This window comes from Triticum aestivum, chromosome 3D (genome assembly GCF_018294505.1).
Source record: "Triticum aestivum cultivar Chinese Spring chromosome 3D, IWGSC CS RefSeq v2.1, whole genome shotgun sequence".
NCBI lineage: Eukaryota > Viridiplantae > Streptophyta > Magnoliopsida > Poales > Poaceae > Triticum > Triticum aestivum.
In genome coordinates this window covers 100,752,507-100,769,209 of record NC_057802.1, presented here as the reverse complement: position 1 = coordinate 100,769,209, position 16,703 = coordinate 100,752,507, and the positions used below count along the sequence as shown (strand labels likewise).

Here is a 16,703-nt window from a genome sequence, read left to right as displayed (position 1 = left end):
TGCCTGGCGTCTGGCCTCCTTTAAGTAGCGGGTAGACGGGAGGAGCTTGCCGAGCGTTGTGTTTAATGCCGACCCACTTGTGAACGAATGTGTGGCCGGAGTAGGTTTCTCGGCTTCCACGTGGGTTTAATGGAGGTGTTTGAATGCGGCAAGGTGGCGTGTTCTGCCGAACATGCAACAAATGTGTCCTCGGCCGGCGTGCCGCTTCAATGGCGGAGGAAGTGAGAGGCCGGGTCCGCCCTGAAACATCTTCAATGTGGAGCGGCCGCTTTACAGCGGCATGAATGTGTCGAGTGGGAACGCACGCCAGCGAGGGAGGAAGGGTTTTGGGTGGGCTAGTGTGTTCAAAAGTGGACGTGGGTGCTATCTGGACATCCACAAAGCCCCCCAAATTTGTCTTCAGTTTGCAGGAGAAAGTACGTCCGGACCGCCCAACGGACCGATACAGGTCCACATTGAATGGCACAATACGTCCAGAACGTGCGGTCTGGACGATTGTGGGGGGTTTGAGTATTGCCGTTGGAGATGCCCTAACTGTAGTGGGCTTGCCGCATCGTGGAATGACATTCGTGGAAGTCGTGGCAGAAAAAACATCGGATGGGCACTTACCAACACTTTTTTGATGAATACAAGTGACATTGACATACAGGTGATGTTTTTCCGAATATTTTGGTATCTTATTTGCATTTTTCTGATTTAGTATGAATCAGTTATGAAGTCTTCAAAGTGACAACCAAATGGTCAAAGGGCAAAAGCACAACACGCCAAAGTGGGTTGGGCAAGACCATGTGTTTTCAGAAAGTAAGGGCAATCCTGAGGGAGACACACCTAAGGGTATAAAACCAATTATCCCTATTCTATTTGTCCACTTGTTCTCGGAGACTTCGTATTTTTCTTTGCCAGATCAATTGCGACCTATGAGTGTTGAGGAGTTATTGAAGTGTGCCTCGTGTATACCAAGAAATTATATCAAAAATGTGACGTTGCATTACGAGTGAAAACTAACCTCAGAAAAACAAATTGCACCTACTATCACCATGTTGCCAATGTGAAATGTAGGTAACACAATCTACCAATAACAGAAATCATTTAAATTTAGACGAATACAGAAAATATCAGATTGCATGCTTTTGGATCACACCAGTCATGGATACAGGTTCGGCTGAGAAAGTACTAAGCAAAGAAAGCACGAAAAAGTATGGCAACTATTCTTACAGGGTAGTCAATCTATTTTACAGCATTTCACATAGTCAATCATGCTCCTTTGTTCTGAGACCCTGCAGCATTTCCGCTCCTACTTCCGAAGGAAAAACAGGAGTACACAGGCATAGAGTCGCCATGCGTGCTATCACTTGGCACAAGGATATGCTTCGCGCCGGGAATGAGCTTCACTGGTCCTGATCTCTTCTGCACACTGCGACAACTAGACGAAGCTTTGGAATTTTCAGGAACAGCTCGCCCTGTTCGGTTCTCTGTATTTCTGGACTGAAGGGCTGCATCTCTTGTACTGTTGGAAACTTCTTGAACTACCCGGCCTGGATGGCTGAGTGTATAACTCACAGAGTTAAGAGCGCAAACTGACGACCTTGCTGAATGCCCAACATGTTGCCGAGGCGAATTGGCATGGAACACCGAAGGTGGTGTCCCGTGCTGTCCAGTTATAGGCAAAAATGGTGCTGCAGGTGGTTCTTCCCCAGCAATAGGATTAGAGAAATAACGCCAGGGATGCGGCGTATTCTGATGGAATGCTGCACTACTATGATTGGGAAGAGGTGGACACCCCAATAGAAAAGTCTGATTGGTCCGCGAGTTTGAAAAGTCCCTATACCTGTTTTCATATGGCAATCGAACTCCAGGAAACACATTTGCTGCAGGAAATGGGTGACTGAAATCATGTGGAGTCCTGTACCCAAAATGTGCCTGACTTGTGCTTGCATGATGTGTTGAAGCTTGAGTTGCACCGGTAGAATTTACTGCAACATTGGGGAAACTTTGAGCTTGTAAAGAGAAAAAAGGCTGTCCTTGTGGCAATAACCCATTTGTCTTAAGATAGTCATTGGTTGAAGTACCTGTATGTTTCTGTGCAGTCTCAGTAAACGATTCACCTCTGGTCGTGCAAACTGTCAGATCTTTACCCATCAAACGAACTGTCTGTCCCGTAGAAGGACTACACTCGTGCTGCACGTTCAACTCAGAACGAGAATATAACTCCTTGCTGCGAGACACATTACATTCACGAGAAAGCTGGGAGCCAACATTATTCACATTGCTGGAGAACCAAGTCTTGTGCTGCTGAAATGAGTCCTGAAATGTATGGTCTGGGAATGCACAAGGAGATGTACTCGTAGTCCTGGTATCTTTTACTGAAACATTACTGCAACCACGACGAGTCTCACCGAGTTCTCTTAAGCTCAATGGAGAACCAACAGCAACTATGTCAGAAACATTGATTGGCTCACCATGCAAAAATGTGCCTGCCGATCTTGAACTCTTTATGTTATCGAAGTCAGTAGTAGGTGGTTGGCTTTCCAGTCCCTGTGAACCAAAAGACAAATTCATCAAGTTTTCTCCACCAGCAAGCAATTCAGCATCAGAACTTAAAGTTTCATCATGTGTATGCTCAAGATTGGGCACCTCTAAATTTGAATCATAGGTGCACTCCAAATCAGTACATTCTGGTGGTGTCATATTCAGATCAATGAATGGAGCAGACATCTGTCTGTTACTAGGCTCAGCAGAGTCTTCATCATCGCAATGCTTATTTGCATCTGTAGTCTTAGTAAAGGGTTCCTTGGGCATGTCAGAACTACTACTTTCTGCAGTTATGCATTTGTCTCCTTCAATAGACGCGGATGATGACGATGACAAGGATGACAATGAAGCCATAGCATCCGAGAACAGCTTGCAGAGACTTTGTCGTTTGGGTAGCTCACAACTCTGTGTCTTACTGTCAATTACACCATCTGCTTCTGAGAATTTGACACGCTTCACTGATTTGCAGCATAGTTCTATCACTTCATTGCCTTTTGAATTGACATCTTTCTCGTTGGCCATTATCACAGATGTGTGCTCTGTGTACTTCAGAATGCCCTGCCTAGGGAGAGATTTTCCCAGATTTCGTGATTTTCCCACTTTGCCAACTTTATTGTTGTCAATGCACTTCTTTGTGTCAGCCTTCTTCCTTGCACTATTGATCTTCCCCTTCTTACTTCTTTCTCTCTCTTTTCTGCGATGTTGTGAAGGCTCAGGTTTCTGTGATGGGCAAGCATCCAGTCCATCAGGTAAATTTGAATTTTCAAGTACTTCCTGCACAATTGAGCAGCATAACTGTGAGTGGGCCCAGATGGCTGACTACAGGTTGGGTCATGTAAAAGTAACAACCAGGTAAAACAAAAAACTATTCGTAAAATAATGCAGTATTATGCACAAATATTTACAGCCATAGTTGCTATGCAGCTAACACCACTTTACGACGTAAAAACACATTTGACCCATAGAAAATATGTACATAGACATTTATGCCAAAGTATACTTGTAAAAAATAAAAGAAAAACAATATTTGGATCGGAACGCCAACTGACTGTTGGTCATAGCACACTCATATCCATGTTATTACAAGGAGTACACGTACAGAAAATCTCCTACCAAATTCTTAGCTTGATGTTGATCAAACTAAAATCAATATGCATTAAAGTAGATCAAAATTTATGCCTGCATAATGTGTGCAATATAAGATTTCCGGGCAAGTTTTATGTGCAAAATAACAAATCGCATGACATGATAAACTAACCATAAGCAATATAAATGTGTAAACTAAAGCATCTTTTTTTAGAAAAGGAGGATTACCCCCGGCAAAGCAGTTTCTAGTTGACCGCACACATCGCAACAGATTACACATACATTATCCTACTCACATCCAGATGCAAATACACAATAATGAATGGGATGGATAATTATAATTCATTCACACACCAGCCTATTAGATTTTAGTATGAATTCAAATAATGGAGAAAATTCAAATACAACTGGAACAGTCAATTCCTAGTCAAGTGAAAAGCATACAAAAAAAATTATTCTCGACCATTCAAATAAAACATAATTCAGACATACAAAGCCATTTCTAGACAAAGGTTTGTAAAGCCAGTGGTTACTGTCGGTTCTATAGTTTTCCACCAATTGTTCATCTATACCTTCCCAGCATCCCATCTCTCAAAAATAAGCATTTGTAATCAGCCCTGTCAATGGTGGAGGCGAAGGTGGGCGACTGAAATTTAGGGCCCCATGACCAGGGTATAGTATAGATGTATAGCTGGCTTAAGGGTAAAAAAATGTTGGCTTTAATGCCTTAATCATGCGGCATACCCAACCAGCGTCCTATCATCTATCTGGAACACCATACCCGTGTGGAGTGATGTATTTGATGGGCAAGGCACACCGAAAAGCAGCAATGTGTGGCTCACGTCCTATCATCCATCTGGGCAGGCATCACGTCTCAAACATGCGCACGGCGTACCTTCCTAGGGGGAGTTCAGCTCCTTACCAAGCTCGCTGTGATACTTGCTCCAGAATAGGGGGGGGGGGGGGGGGGGGGGGGGGTTATTGGACCCAGCCGAATAGGTTTTCTTGGTTTCCAAGTTTTGTTTGTTTGGATTCTGTTTAGGTCTTTCCTTGTTAGTTGAGTCGGTTCAAGTCTTCCCTAAATTACTTCCAAGTTGCATTATAAAATTGTGGAATTAGGGTGTGATTAGGGATCAAAGAAATAAACATAGAAAAAGGGGAGGTTTACCGCCAGAACCAATCTATCCCCAGCCGTCATGGCGCCCAAGCCTAAACACCCTCGCCATCCTACCATCCACAGCTATCCCCTTCGAAACCTAGGCCTTTGTACTATGTGTGCATGCCCAATTTCAGCCAAAATAGTGTTCACAAAGTGTAAACTAGCTTATAAGAAATCCCAGATTTTATTTATAAATATATATTTATTTTTATTAATACATGTGCAAGGAAGAATATATATATACCAAAAGGTAAGAACAACAAACAAAATATACACTAATAACATAATGGCATAATGAGGTTGTTGGTGGCTCTCAAAATATACACAAATACCAAGGAGTATGTTTTTTTAACTGTCAAACCAGGTGGGGGGGGGGGGGGGGGGGGGGAGGGGGGCTACCCACCTGAATTGATATCTTGCAAAGAAACTTTTTGATCCCATTTACAAGGGAAACCAAATCAAAAACCTTAACAACCTGAGGGGTAATACCATTATTCCAAATATCAGCCAGTTAATCGGCATCTCGGTCATCTAATCGCTACTCGTGGGACATCAAATAGCCGACCCAATTAACTGAAAAAATCGCCTATTTATCCCTACTCAGCAACTGATTGATATGGTGCCAGTTACTGATATCCTGAACATTGGGTGAAACATCTTGCCGAAGGAAGAACACTAAAAACCAAGTACATTGGTATCGACACGACGCAAATAACAACCTCCAAAGCTAGAGAGTTTAGTGATGTGGCCCACGTTATCTCAAAACCATAATAGTGAGGGAGGGGACAGACTCCAAAAGACAACATGAGAGCTTAGTAGTCATCATTAAGGAGCTGCTACATTGCCAACCCCACAGCCGCACACACAGGAGAGTGGGCTCAATGCTGAGTGCAAAAGAAGATGGAAGAGACTCTGGCTCATTGGATGCGCAGATTCTCCACCGAAAGGGTGCTCATTTGTCCAAGGGAGGGGGGGGGGGGGGGGGGGGGAGGGGGGCAAGCAATAATGAAATGACATGATCTCAAAGAGTACTAGTGATATAATTATCACCATAGGAAGGGTGTTCTTTGCCCCAAGCGGAGTGTAAATGAAGGGCGCTGCATAACAACCAAAATTCAACAAGGGTACCAAATGGCGGCGAGGTGGAGGAAAGGAGAAACCTCACAAGGATGCCAATTTGTGAAGGAGTTCACCGAAGGGGGCAAGGAGTCGAACATGGATGGCGGGGCTACATGACCAGCACGAAGGGTATCACCTCAAAAGCACCACCACCAAGGACGCAAGGATCTACATGAAAGTTGAGGATAGTGTTCCATTGTAACGACACTCTTGGGCAATGCTGAGGCGTGATTCGTGGATTGGACTGGTTGATCTAGGGTGACCGGCCTCACCCTTGGCCAAGCAAATGGTGGCATGCATGCGCATGTGGGTGGGGAATCTCGACGTCGGCGAACCCGGCGGCGCCGTCATCATCGACAGGACGGGAAGAAGTGGTGTGCGAGGGTGATGGGGGAGATCGAGGTTGGCGGGAGCCAGCAGGTGGCACATCCTAAATGGGGGAGGGGATGGCAAACACAGCCGATTATTTCACAACCAGATGTCCACCCAGAGGTCGATGCAGAAGGGGGGGGGGTAGGGAGGACGAAATCATGAGGTGCAGCCATAACTAGCAGGGTGTGCCGCGTGGAGCCGCTAGAGGTTGGCATTTGAATAGAGTGAGCTTGAGGGAGGGTGCAGCTGGGGTGGGCAGCGCATGTGGCCACCGACAGGTAGACCTTCAAGGCCTCGATTTGGATCGAAGGGAGATGAGTCGTGGCGATGCGATGGTCTCCTGCCGCAGCACGGTTAACGTCCAGCATTATGACACTGACGCGGGAGAAGGCAGTCGTAGCAGGTCACGGCAGATCCGAGCAGCAACACATTTGCCGCTGGCATAGACCACATAGGAACTCCATTTCGTGCCTGAGAACCACTCTGCGCCGCGAGCATAGTCTCCGCCACCGCCGCCGATCGGCCAGCAGGGCTTCACGATGCGACGTTGTTCGGCACTGGCGGGAAGGGTTGTGTCCGCCCGAGTCGCTCACACAGAGCGGCTTGGGGGCTCACCCTCCTCAATAATAAATATTGTTGTAGAACATAACAATAATTATTAATTGAAGGAAAATTAACGTATTTTATAACCAAGCTGCTCATAGTTGAGTGATAAATTTAAAGATCAAATTCACAATTTGATCCTTTGAGATCCAAATAATAAGATGAATTATAAAATCTTAATGGGTGCAACACATGCACGGTGGGTCAAACAATATTATTATTGTTATTCGCTCTATATTAAAAGTTAATGCGTTATATCAGACAACTTCAAACGCTTATATCAGATGGAACTGTTGAAATGAAGGTTATATTCCAACATTACTTCAAACATCCTGCCTCAGCCACACCCTCTTAAAATTCTATCCTATTAATCTGGTCAACTAGATAATTATTGAAATACTCCATAAGAGAGTACAAACAGCAGACCATGCATCATGTCAAACATATGGTGACAGGTTGACTGCGACACACTGGAAACTCCCACCATCTACTAAACACAATTCCTGTGCATGCTCAAAGGTGTTCTGACTTCTGAGACATTTCCACACCACCTATCATGGGCTTAAATAGATTCCCAGATTATATATTTGGTTTTTATGAAAAAATAGATGCTAATAAAGGTATAAGGTATGTAATAAAGAAGTTTCCTATCCAAGAGAAAACTGCAAAAGATATTGGTCTGGTAAGTTCTTGCTCCACGTCCGTTTCCTATGATAAAGTCTAGCGTGGGTCCACACGGCTGAAATGTGCAGGAGGTACACCAAGTACGCATGCAGCTCACAACCTACCGGGCGTGGTGTGAGAAAAAGGAAACACGATGACGATGTACCATGTACGATGAGATGTGGTACATATGCTGCAGTATACTAGCTAGCTTGTCTCGTCTAGAGCCACTACTAGTTTAGTTGGTCATCATGATCTAGCCGACTCATAGCTGTTATTGGTCTTAACTATGTGTATGAGCAGCTGCAGGTATACATCTCACCAAGTTCCCTAGAATCCTCATACGAATGTCCTAAGCCCCAACTTGGACTAATCCATCAGAGTCCACAAAATAAGCATGAAATAACAATATTTACGCATACAAAACAGTAAAGAGGTAGGAAATGTAATGATACAACAGAATAAAACACAATAATCGTTCTAACTTTAGCACAGCAATTATCACGCACCCAGTTCAGATTAGGAACTGGATTCGGCACAGTCAATCCTTACATAAAATATCCTGCGAGGCGATGGGACTGCCCCCATGTAAAGGTACAACTAATTGCTCCCCACAAGTAGCAACCAAATTATCTTCATAATGTCAACCAAATCTAATACGGAGTAGTACTAAATATTTTCAGATTCCTCGTCTCATGGACACGCAAAGCATTTACCCGTCCCAAGCAGATCAAAAGTAAAATGGAATCCGGGTAAAAAACATAGGAACAATATAGTAGATGATATGATTGCATTGATAGACAGGCAGTGTTGGGTTTGGGCTGGGCTGGGCTGCATCACGTACCTTTGTGGCAGCGAAATTCCTCCTCGGATCTCGCCCTCCGCTGCTGTCCGGCGCGGCAGCCGCGGCCGTCTCTTCCTGCTCCTCCTGCAGTCTCCTCTTACGCTTCTTCTCCTCCTTGGCCCGCCTCACGATCGCGCACAGCGCCTCGTCGCCGTCCACCACCGTTTGCTCGTTGCATCCGCTATCACCGGCGGGGGGCACGTCCAAGGGGGGCGCCGCGGCGAAGAGGTCAGAGATGGACCTCTTCTTCGGCGGCTTCGCCTTCCCTGGCGACCTCCTCAGGGACGGCGCCGCCGCAGCAGCAGCAGCCGCCACGGCGGAGGCCAGCTCGTCCGCCCACCACCGGAATCTCGGCGCCTTGATAGGCGGGAGATGTTCGATGCCCAAGGGACGCCGACCCTCCGCCGCCGCCTCGCTCCGCATGCTCGCCGCGTACCCCCTTCGGACAAATCGCAAATGGAGATCAGGAAAAAAAACGCACACACGACCACCATAAAAGCCGACGAGACGAGGCTGCGCACACCAACCTGATGGAGAACGCGGCGGCGGCCATGGATGCGACGTCGACGCGCCCCCTCCGCGCAAATCTACCTGCGATTTCTCAACGAGCGCCGGTGTTGTGGGGGAGATGAGGAGGAGAAGGAGTAGACACTGGAAGGAAGGAAGGAGAGGAAAGCGGCGTGCGTTGGAAAGGGAGGTCGTCCATATCTAAAAGACGCAGCAATTACGATACGGAGTTAATACTTCGAGGCAAGGTTTTGATAGGATCGAGGCGAATAATTTACTCTTTCCCGCTCTCCCCACATTTATTTTTGGTACCTCATTACTATTCGATATAATATTTATTTAATGCCTTGCTGGCGCCAGTGTCGTGCGCGAGAGGCCCACGTCCCATTTACTACTGCGGACGGCGACAGGTGATGGACAGCGACCAAATTGTTTTTCCCTTTAATTCCTGTGACTGGTGACGTGGCACCATCGTTCGCCGGACCGCATCATGTGATAGCGAGCGAGTACTAGGTGCAAGTTGTTGGGCGCACATTGCTCCGCGTACAATACTCGCAACTGCTGGGATCATGTACATTTTTGTTTTGTTTCAAATACAATATTTGCAAATGCTAGTTATCATGACTTTCTAACGCATGAGTATTCTTTTGCGAAAGGAAAAGCATCTCACGACCTTCTTTCTAGTTGTAAAAGCAAGCAACATGTGTAAAAAGATGTTCTCCGGTGCGCCGGCATTGTCCACAAGCATGGCATCTCCCGAGTCTACCCGTTTGACATTTGGTGCTCACGACATTCTAGTTGTCCAAGCAAAAACGTGTGACATGTGATCCATTTTTGCAAAATTGAATAGTGTTAGTTTTTTTTCCTGCGCAAGTTATATTTACATCTCCCTGTCGAAAAAGTGTACAACATGGAAAACTTAATATGTGTGCTATTAGATAGTGATGAGCACCATGATGTTAGCAATTTCAATCAATAACAACTTTATTTTTGTCATTTGTTGGTGCACTCACTATGTTCGAGAGACTACAGTTTGATGATGGTGCTCACTTAAACACATATATGGGCTAGTTGGCTCGATGGAATGGCAACACGTCCATAGACGTCGGAGCACCAGACTGAACAAATCAGTGTTGGTGCTCATGTAAAGACATGTATATTCAAGTTGGCTTGGTGGGGCTGCAATGTCCATGTACTCCACTACACGAGATTTATGGCTTGGTGAATGTGCTCATGAATTTCTAACTACTCACACCAAAACTTGGGATTGTTATTTCTAAGAAGCAAATCAATATGACGAAAATGTTTCGCTCGCAAAAATGTATTTACACCTCCTATCCAGTAAAGTGTATTCGACATAACAATTAAACTTTTGATATCTCCCTTCATTCTAATGATTACTATGTTGTAAGAAATCCGATGCTATTGTGCCATTATGTCTTCTGTTGGGCGTTGGAAGTGTCCAAGATTATGGTTTGTCATTAGTGATCAGGTAAACATACATAGGACATTTTGCTAGGTGCACGTGCTGGCAAGTCACGCGAATACATGAGATTAGGGGACACTATTGGTGCTCATGTAAACCCATGCACACGACAATTGGGCAGTTGCACTACAAATATCCACATGTGATATTATGGTAGAATCTCGGCATTGTGCTCGTGAATTTCTAATTGCACACATCAAAACTTTAGTTATTATTTGCGAAAAATTTAGGAGAAAATCCACAAAAGATCCTTGCACCATATATCTAAGTCATCATCCCTCTTTTATTTTGACACTCATCATCCAACTTCCTTGAATGGAATAGTTTGTGCCAGAAGGAGTGTTTTAAAATCTACAATATATATAGAGAGATAAATCTACTAGGATATTGAACATTTGAGATATATAGAGACAAACAAGCTTCTAGTTGTTCATGTTTTGTGTAAAGATCACTGTATGTATACATTATTTTTAACAACTTGGAAAACATCAAACACACACACACACACACACACACACACACACACACACACACACTTTGTCAAAAGTGCATGCAAAATTTTATGCACCGGGGTAGTCTTGTGCGCAAGCATAACATTTCTGGTCGAACCACCGAACTACGCATCTTTTTTTGCTGGGAGGGTACATTGAGTAGTGGGTACCTCGTAGGACCTCGACTCGCCTACTCAGGTCTTGTATGGATATGCAGGAAGGGGTGCTCCTAGGTGTGAGTAGGGGGTGTGTTCCTTCGCGAGAATGGATTCCTCGTCAAGTCGGGGGGGGGGGGGGGTGGACACGCTTGCATGGATATTTTGTACCCATTGAGCAAAGATAGGTTGTAATTGTATGGCAGTATCCAAAAACATATCTTGTGGACGGCCTAAAGCACTCATGGTATCATTATGAATGTAGAAGCCAAAACTGTGAAAAACCTAGAAATATACATACCCAGTTAAGGTGGGACATGATTGCATCGCGGAGTTCCTCTGGACCGGGATTTTTCGCAATGCAACGGCCTCTAGTAAATCCAAATTCACTGTATGGAGATTCAGAACCCGCCATGGTCATACACAATTAATTATTCATGTGCATATATATCAAATCAACGAAGAATCCTCAACATCTATATATGTCCAATATTGATTGCCTGCAGTAATAAAGCAATGATATGGAGGATTTCTAAAGCAATTACAAAAATATTTGAAAAATTAAATCCAATTATGTCATGAATGAATGCTCAGGATTCTTCTAGATTTGTAACCCACGTCAACATTGAAAAAAAAAGACTTCTCGTAACAACAAGCACACCTTGTCAACGAGACAGCTTGCTCAAATTGAACTGCCAACAATACCAATCTACCTAGTTGCAGGTTTCGAATAAGTAAGCAATGCACGAGACCACGCCAAACATATGATGCAAGTATTATACCAGCAAAATACATATACTAAGGCAGGTAGGGGGGGGGGGGGGGCTGTGAAAGAAGCGTAACTATAAGTAATCACGCATACCAATATTGTAGAATTTGGAAAAGTGCAATAACAAAGTAGAGAGATTCAAATGATTTTCATAAAGTTCTTTGCACGTAGTGGCTTAGTTGAGATGTGGTTAGGTGACCAACACTATGACATCTCATGGGATGTTATTTTATGAGGTGCAATTACCTATTTTATCTCAATCCTTGTTCCAAAATAATTGTACTAGAGTCAATCGAAAGTAATGTGTGATTTATTGGCTAGCTAGTTATATTTAGTAATCATGGATTGTTCAAATCGACCATTATATTTGGCCAGATGGACTTTTACATGCTAAAAATATCAAACATAATTTTCCCAGCGTGTACAAACATAAATCATAGAAAAGCCGATCCAAGGTTGCCTCTCTCCCGTACGAGCACAGTGGGAAGATGCCTGTAGCAAATTTGTTCAACTTGTCTGCAAGTGTGTTGATGGTATGCATGCGGACGGTGGGCCCGTGTACCTTGCTGTCGGCGAGCCTAGCGGGTGGCGACAAGGATCCGACTTGAGGGCGGATCAGTGGTTTCTCTCTCTTCCTTTCGAAGGCAATAGTCGCGCTCTCTTTCTCTCTCTCTATCTCCTCTTTTTCCTCGCATTTCCTTTCGTTACTCTCTTTCTCTCTCTCTACCCACCGGACCTGGCGTGGCCCTGCCTGCCCTCTGCATGTGACTGCGATCGAGTGCTTTTCTTCTTTTCTCGTGTGTTGCTTCTTGGTTGGAGATTCTCGCTCTTGCATGTGATTGGGCGACCATGTAACAAGAGATCTTGCGGGTACTACTCCCTCCGTTACTAAATATAAGTCTTTTAAAAATTCAACTATGGACTACATATGAAAGAAGTTTGTAGTGGAATCTCTAAAAAGACTTATATTTAGGAACCGAGGGAGTACTACGTGCTGTCTAGCTGGATTGTCGCAAAACATATCATGACTTTTTTATGAAAGACATATAATTACGGAAGTGCTGTGCGGACGACACACCATGCACGACAGCAGAACGATGGCAAATCCAGCCGTAAACTGCACTTTATTCATATGCATGAACGGGCGGATATACATTGTCGTTCACAAATCGTTCGCACACCATCGTGTGCATAGCATCGCGCTATAATTATCTACTCCTAGCTAGCGTGCGCAAGAGAGAATACCATGTAGACCTGGTCGGTCTTCTATCTACCACTCAAAATCTACAGATAAATGTATACTTTGTGTTGAACTTTCGTGAAAGCTAGCTAGAGTGAAACAAATGCTTGGAAGGTTGCGGAAAAAGCAGATATGGACACTCTCTCACCAACATATGTTGCCGTACTTCACAACACAATTTGCGAAAGGAAATATATATGTTATTTCATGGTTCTTGGTCGGTAGTAGTACTTTTTACAGGTACATAAATAGTTGGAAGGGTGCATGCAGTTAACAATATCAAAGAGCACCACTATATACCCCCCCCCCCCCCCCCCCCCGACCTCACTTGCAGATATCGTACAATACTCTATGTTTGACTAAGTTTTAGAGAGCTAATTATCGTACAATACTAGTATCATTAGAATCTTATACTCCACCCACTTTTGTGTACAAGCCCACTACTACCTCTGGTTTATTAGTCCCCTAGGATTTAGGATCATTTTTTTACCATGCTTTTACCTAATAAAATATAAGTTATACATAGCAAAAAAAATATCATAGGAAACTATATTCAAATACGAATCAAACGATATAATTTTTCATGACATGCATTAACATTTTGATAGTTAAATCTATGATAAAACAATGGCACAAAATACGAAGAGGACCAATAAACTAGGACCAGGGTAGTACTACCTAATTTTTCAAATACACCAAGAAAACAAAGCTAACTAATAAATATCATGATTAGTTATGTGCAAACCCTCTCAGTTCCTCACTAATTAAACATGTTGCACGTGGTTCCTCTTTTTTTATGGCTGCATGCAACATTTATGTTAATAAGCACCATCGTACGAGGCAAAGTTCTAATCAATTCTTCTTGGGAAGAAGAGATAGTGACCTTGTATAGCTGCAAAATGTATTTTAGATAGTGGCCTTGTATTTAAAACCAAAGGGAGTACCTGTTATGGATTCTACAGGAGTAGTGTTCATCTTATATTCATGCATGTCGGCGTGTTTGCTCTTCATAATAGTGTTACTGATCTGAATTATGAATATAACTCATCTAGCTGCTACTCAGCTACAATTGTTTTCAACAATATGATGTTGATGAAATAGAACACAAGAGGGAGAGCATACTCCACTAGTAACCCACTATGCCACAAAGTATAATTCACAATTTGCATGGGTTTCCCCACTTGTTTCGTCTCACTCTTTTGTTGGAGGTAATAATAAAGCAAAATAAATGAGAAACTTGGATTGTATATGATATAGAACCATCAATTAGGTGGACGAGATTGAGAATTTAGTAGGAATTACAACTGTGAGCCGAGGGTCCAATTCACAACAGCTGGCTTTGACTCAGGGCTCTTGAGCTTCTCGCCACTTGGTTGTCTTTTTTCCATTTTGTTTTATGCTTTCTTTTGGGCCTGTTTGTGCTGATGCCGCAACATATTGCTTTTATTTTCGTTGAGACTCTTGCACTACTTGTATGGACGTGGTGGTTGCTTTATTTATAAAGCGGGTTGAAAGCCTGATTTAGAGTCCAATACACACCATTTTAATAAAAGTGGAGAGGCAGAAAGGGAATAATAAAACTAGAGAGAAGTTCATAATCCTTCATGAAAATTTGCGCTATCATCCCTTAGCTATGAATTTCTATTAACCGAAGGAGGGAATCAACTTTCTATCCCAAAATAATTCTTATTAGATGCCAAGCATAGGATTATGACTAAAATAACTCGCCATGTATAATCTCGGTACAAACTCCCTCTCTTAAACTCACATTCCAAATGTTGTCAAACATGATGTAGGTTTGGTCATCTATACGACACTGAATCCGTTCCCATGCCTTCTACAAACCTTTTGTCACATTATGAGCTGGCCATGTTTGAAATCTTTGCCCTTGGCCATCAAGCAGGGCTTAACCTAAAATTACTATGTTTGTGAGGACATCCTTCATTTGGGACAACTAATTTTCACTTTTGTCGCGGCACAACCCACAGTTGCAATAATTTGGAATAATTTCTACAATCCATCTAATAATTTGTTCAGTTATATGGAGGGAGGAAAGTGATGGGACAGGAGAAAGACATGCATTAAGGTGGTACGCCATGTTATTGTCAGATTTCATATACACGACTTCTGTATTATGTTGTTTTGGATGCATCATAGATGAATATATATGGGGAAAAAGTAAATGCACCATATTTTCATGAATATTTTAGACCTCTGGGAGGTTGCTACCAAAACTTCTATAGAAGTTCCACTAGAAATATAGTGACATCTAACTTATTTTTGCTTGGAGGGACGCCAAGAAAGAATAACCCTATTTAAGAATCCTCTGTATATCTTCATGTTGTCTTCAAAATGGGATCTTGGTGTGGTTTCACAACAAATACAATTTGACTAATAAATAAAAGCCACACCTGGTGTGAGAACTCTACCTATTTTATGAGAAAATCACACCCTCTAGATATGATGGAACATGCAATACACACGTACGTCAGGGGAAAATTCTTATTTTTTTTTAAAGAGCAAGCAACGTAGTTAGTTAAGAAAATCCAAATAGTACAACCAACATAACCAAGTGGCAAGCTTGGTTATCAGTCACATTTATATGACGAACTTTTGGAATGACTTCCATATATATAGTGTGAACTATGCAACCTAGTCATCAATTAAACCACGCTAGCTTAATTGCTATAGTGCAGAATCCATCAGGGCAAGTTAGTTTAGCAGCCAGAAAAAAATTATGGGGATAAGGGAAATGCAATACAAATTACAACATACGTCCCTATATTGATAAAAAAGCAACACCAAAACTTCTTCCGAGAAAACGTTGATTTTGAGAAGAAAAATGCAACCACACCGCTCCAAATTACACCTAATAGAGCATTTGTTTTACGATAATAGAGCAGTTGTTGGTGCAACGATTTTTTTTTCTCGAATACGGGTCGAGCGACTGTCCTAGTGAAACATAACACGGTAGACAATTTGGAATGGAGTGAGTAATAAACACAGCATTTTAGAGAGAGAGAGAGAGAGGCTGAGACAGAGAGAGAACACAATCATTTCGCTCTGTGTTGATAAAATACGTAGTACTCCCTTGCTACCGATGCATTAGTCACACTAGTAGAATGCTTGTGCGTTGCTACGGGCAAATGATGGTAAATAAATTAAGGGGCAACTATACCTAAAAAAAATTCTCGTGCCCGCCGCTTTTATTTTTGACCATCAGATCCACCAAATGGTCATCTTCCTCCCACACCATCTTCGTCCTCTCCCATGACGGCTCCTCCTCCTTACCCGTGGCCTATGCAGGCCTAACTGCCTGCCTCCACCCTCCGCGGCCGCCTGCTATCGCTGCCCTGCCCTCGCATCAACCTCCCCCATCATCGTCTTGCCCCCCCCCCCCCCCTATTAAGTTTCGGACTTGCTCTCGCCGGCTCCCACTCATACATGGCTCAGCATCGCCGTCCCCACCTTCGGCCTCGTGAAAAGCAAAAAGTGATTAACGCAAAAAAAAATTAGGCCTTTGAGATTTCGCAAAACCGATAAATCAAATAACGATACTTTCAGATACGTACTTCACGTTGCAAATTTATCATCATAAGTGACTAATCAATGAACAATTATTTGATGTCACAATGATGTAATTTGTCTTTCACCTGAAGGTCCACATGAAGCACAGT

The 16,703-nt window shown here is 43.3% G+C and overlaps 1 protein-coding gene across 3 annotated transcripts; it reads right to left on the bottom strand.

Annotated features, from left to right (window-relative positions):
• Positions 1–1,094: 1,094 nt before the first annotated feature.
• On the bottom strand, positions 1,095–9,091 carry LOC123077694 (uncharacterized). 3 transcript variants are annotated; one of them, XM_044499989.1, is made up of 4 exons: positions 8,906–9,091; positions 8,379–8,817; positions 2,070–3,306; positions 1,095–1,973 (listed from the first exon to the last, which is right to left on the bottom strand). In XM_044499989.1, exons 1-4 carry the CDS (start codon positions 8,929–8,931, stop codon positions 1,255–1,257), a joined length of 2,421 nt encoding a protein of 806 aa, XP_044355924.1. In that variant the 5' UTR covers positions 8,932–9,091; the 3' UTR covers positions 1,095–1,254. The 3 variants fall into 3 exon arrangements, with proteins under 3 accessions (XP_044355924.1, XP_044355926.1, XP_044355923.1); XM_044499991.1 differs by having other exon boundaries at positions 1,095–2,535; positions 2,635–3,306; positions 8,906–9,089; XM_044499988.1 differs by having other exon boundaries at positions 1,095–3,306; positions 8,906–9,090.
• Positions 9,092–16,703: the final 7,612 nt, after the last annotated feature.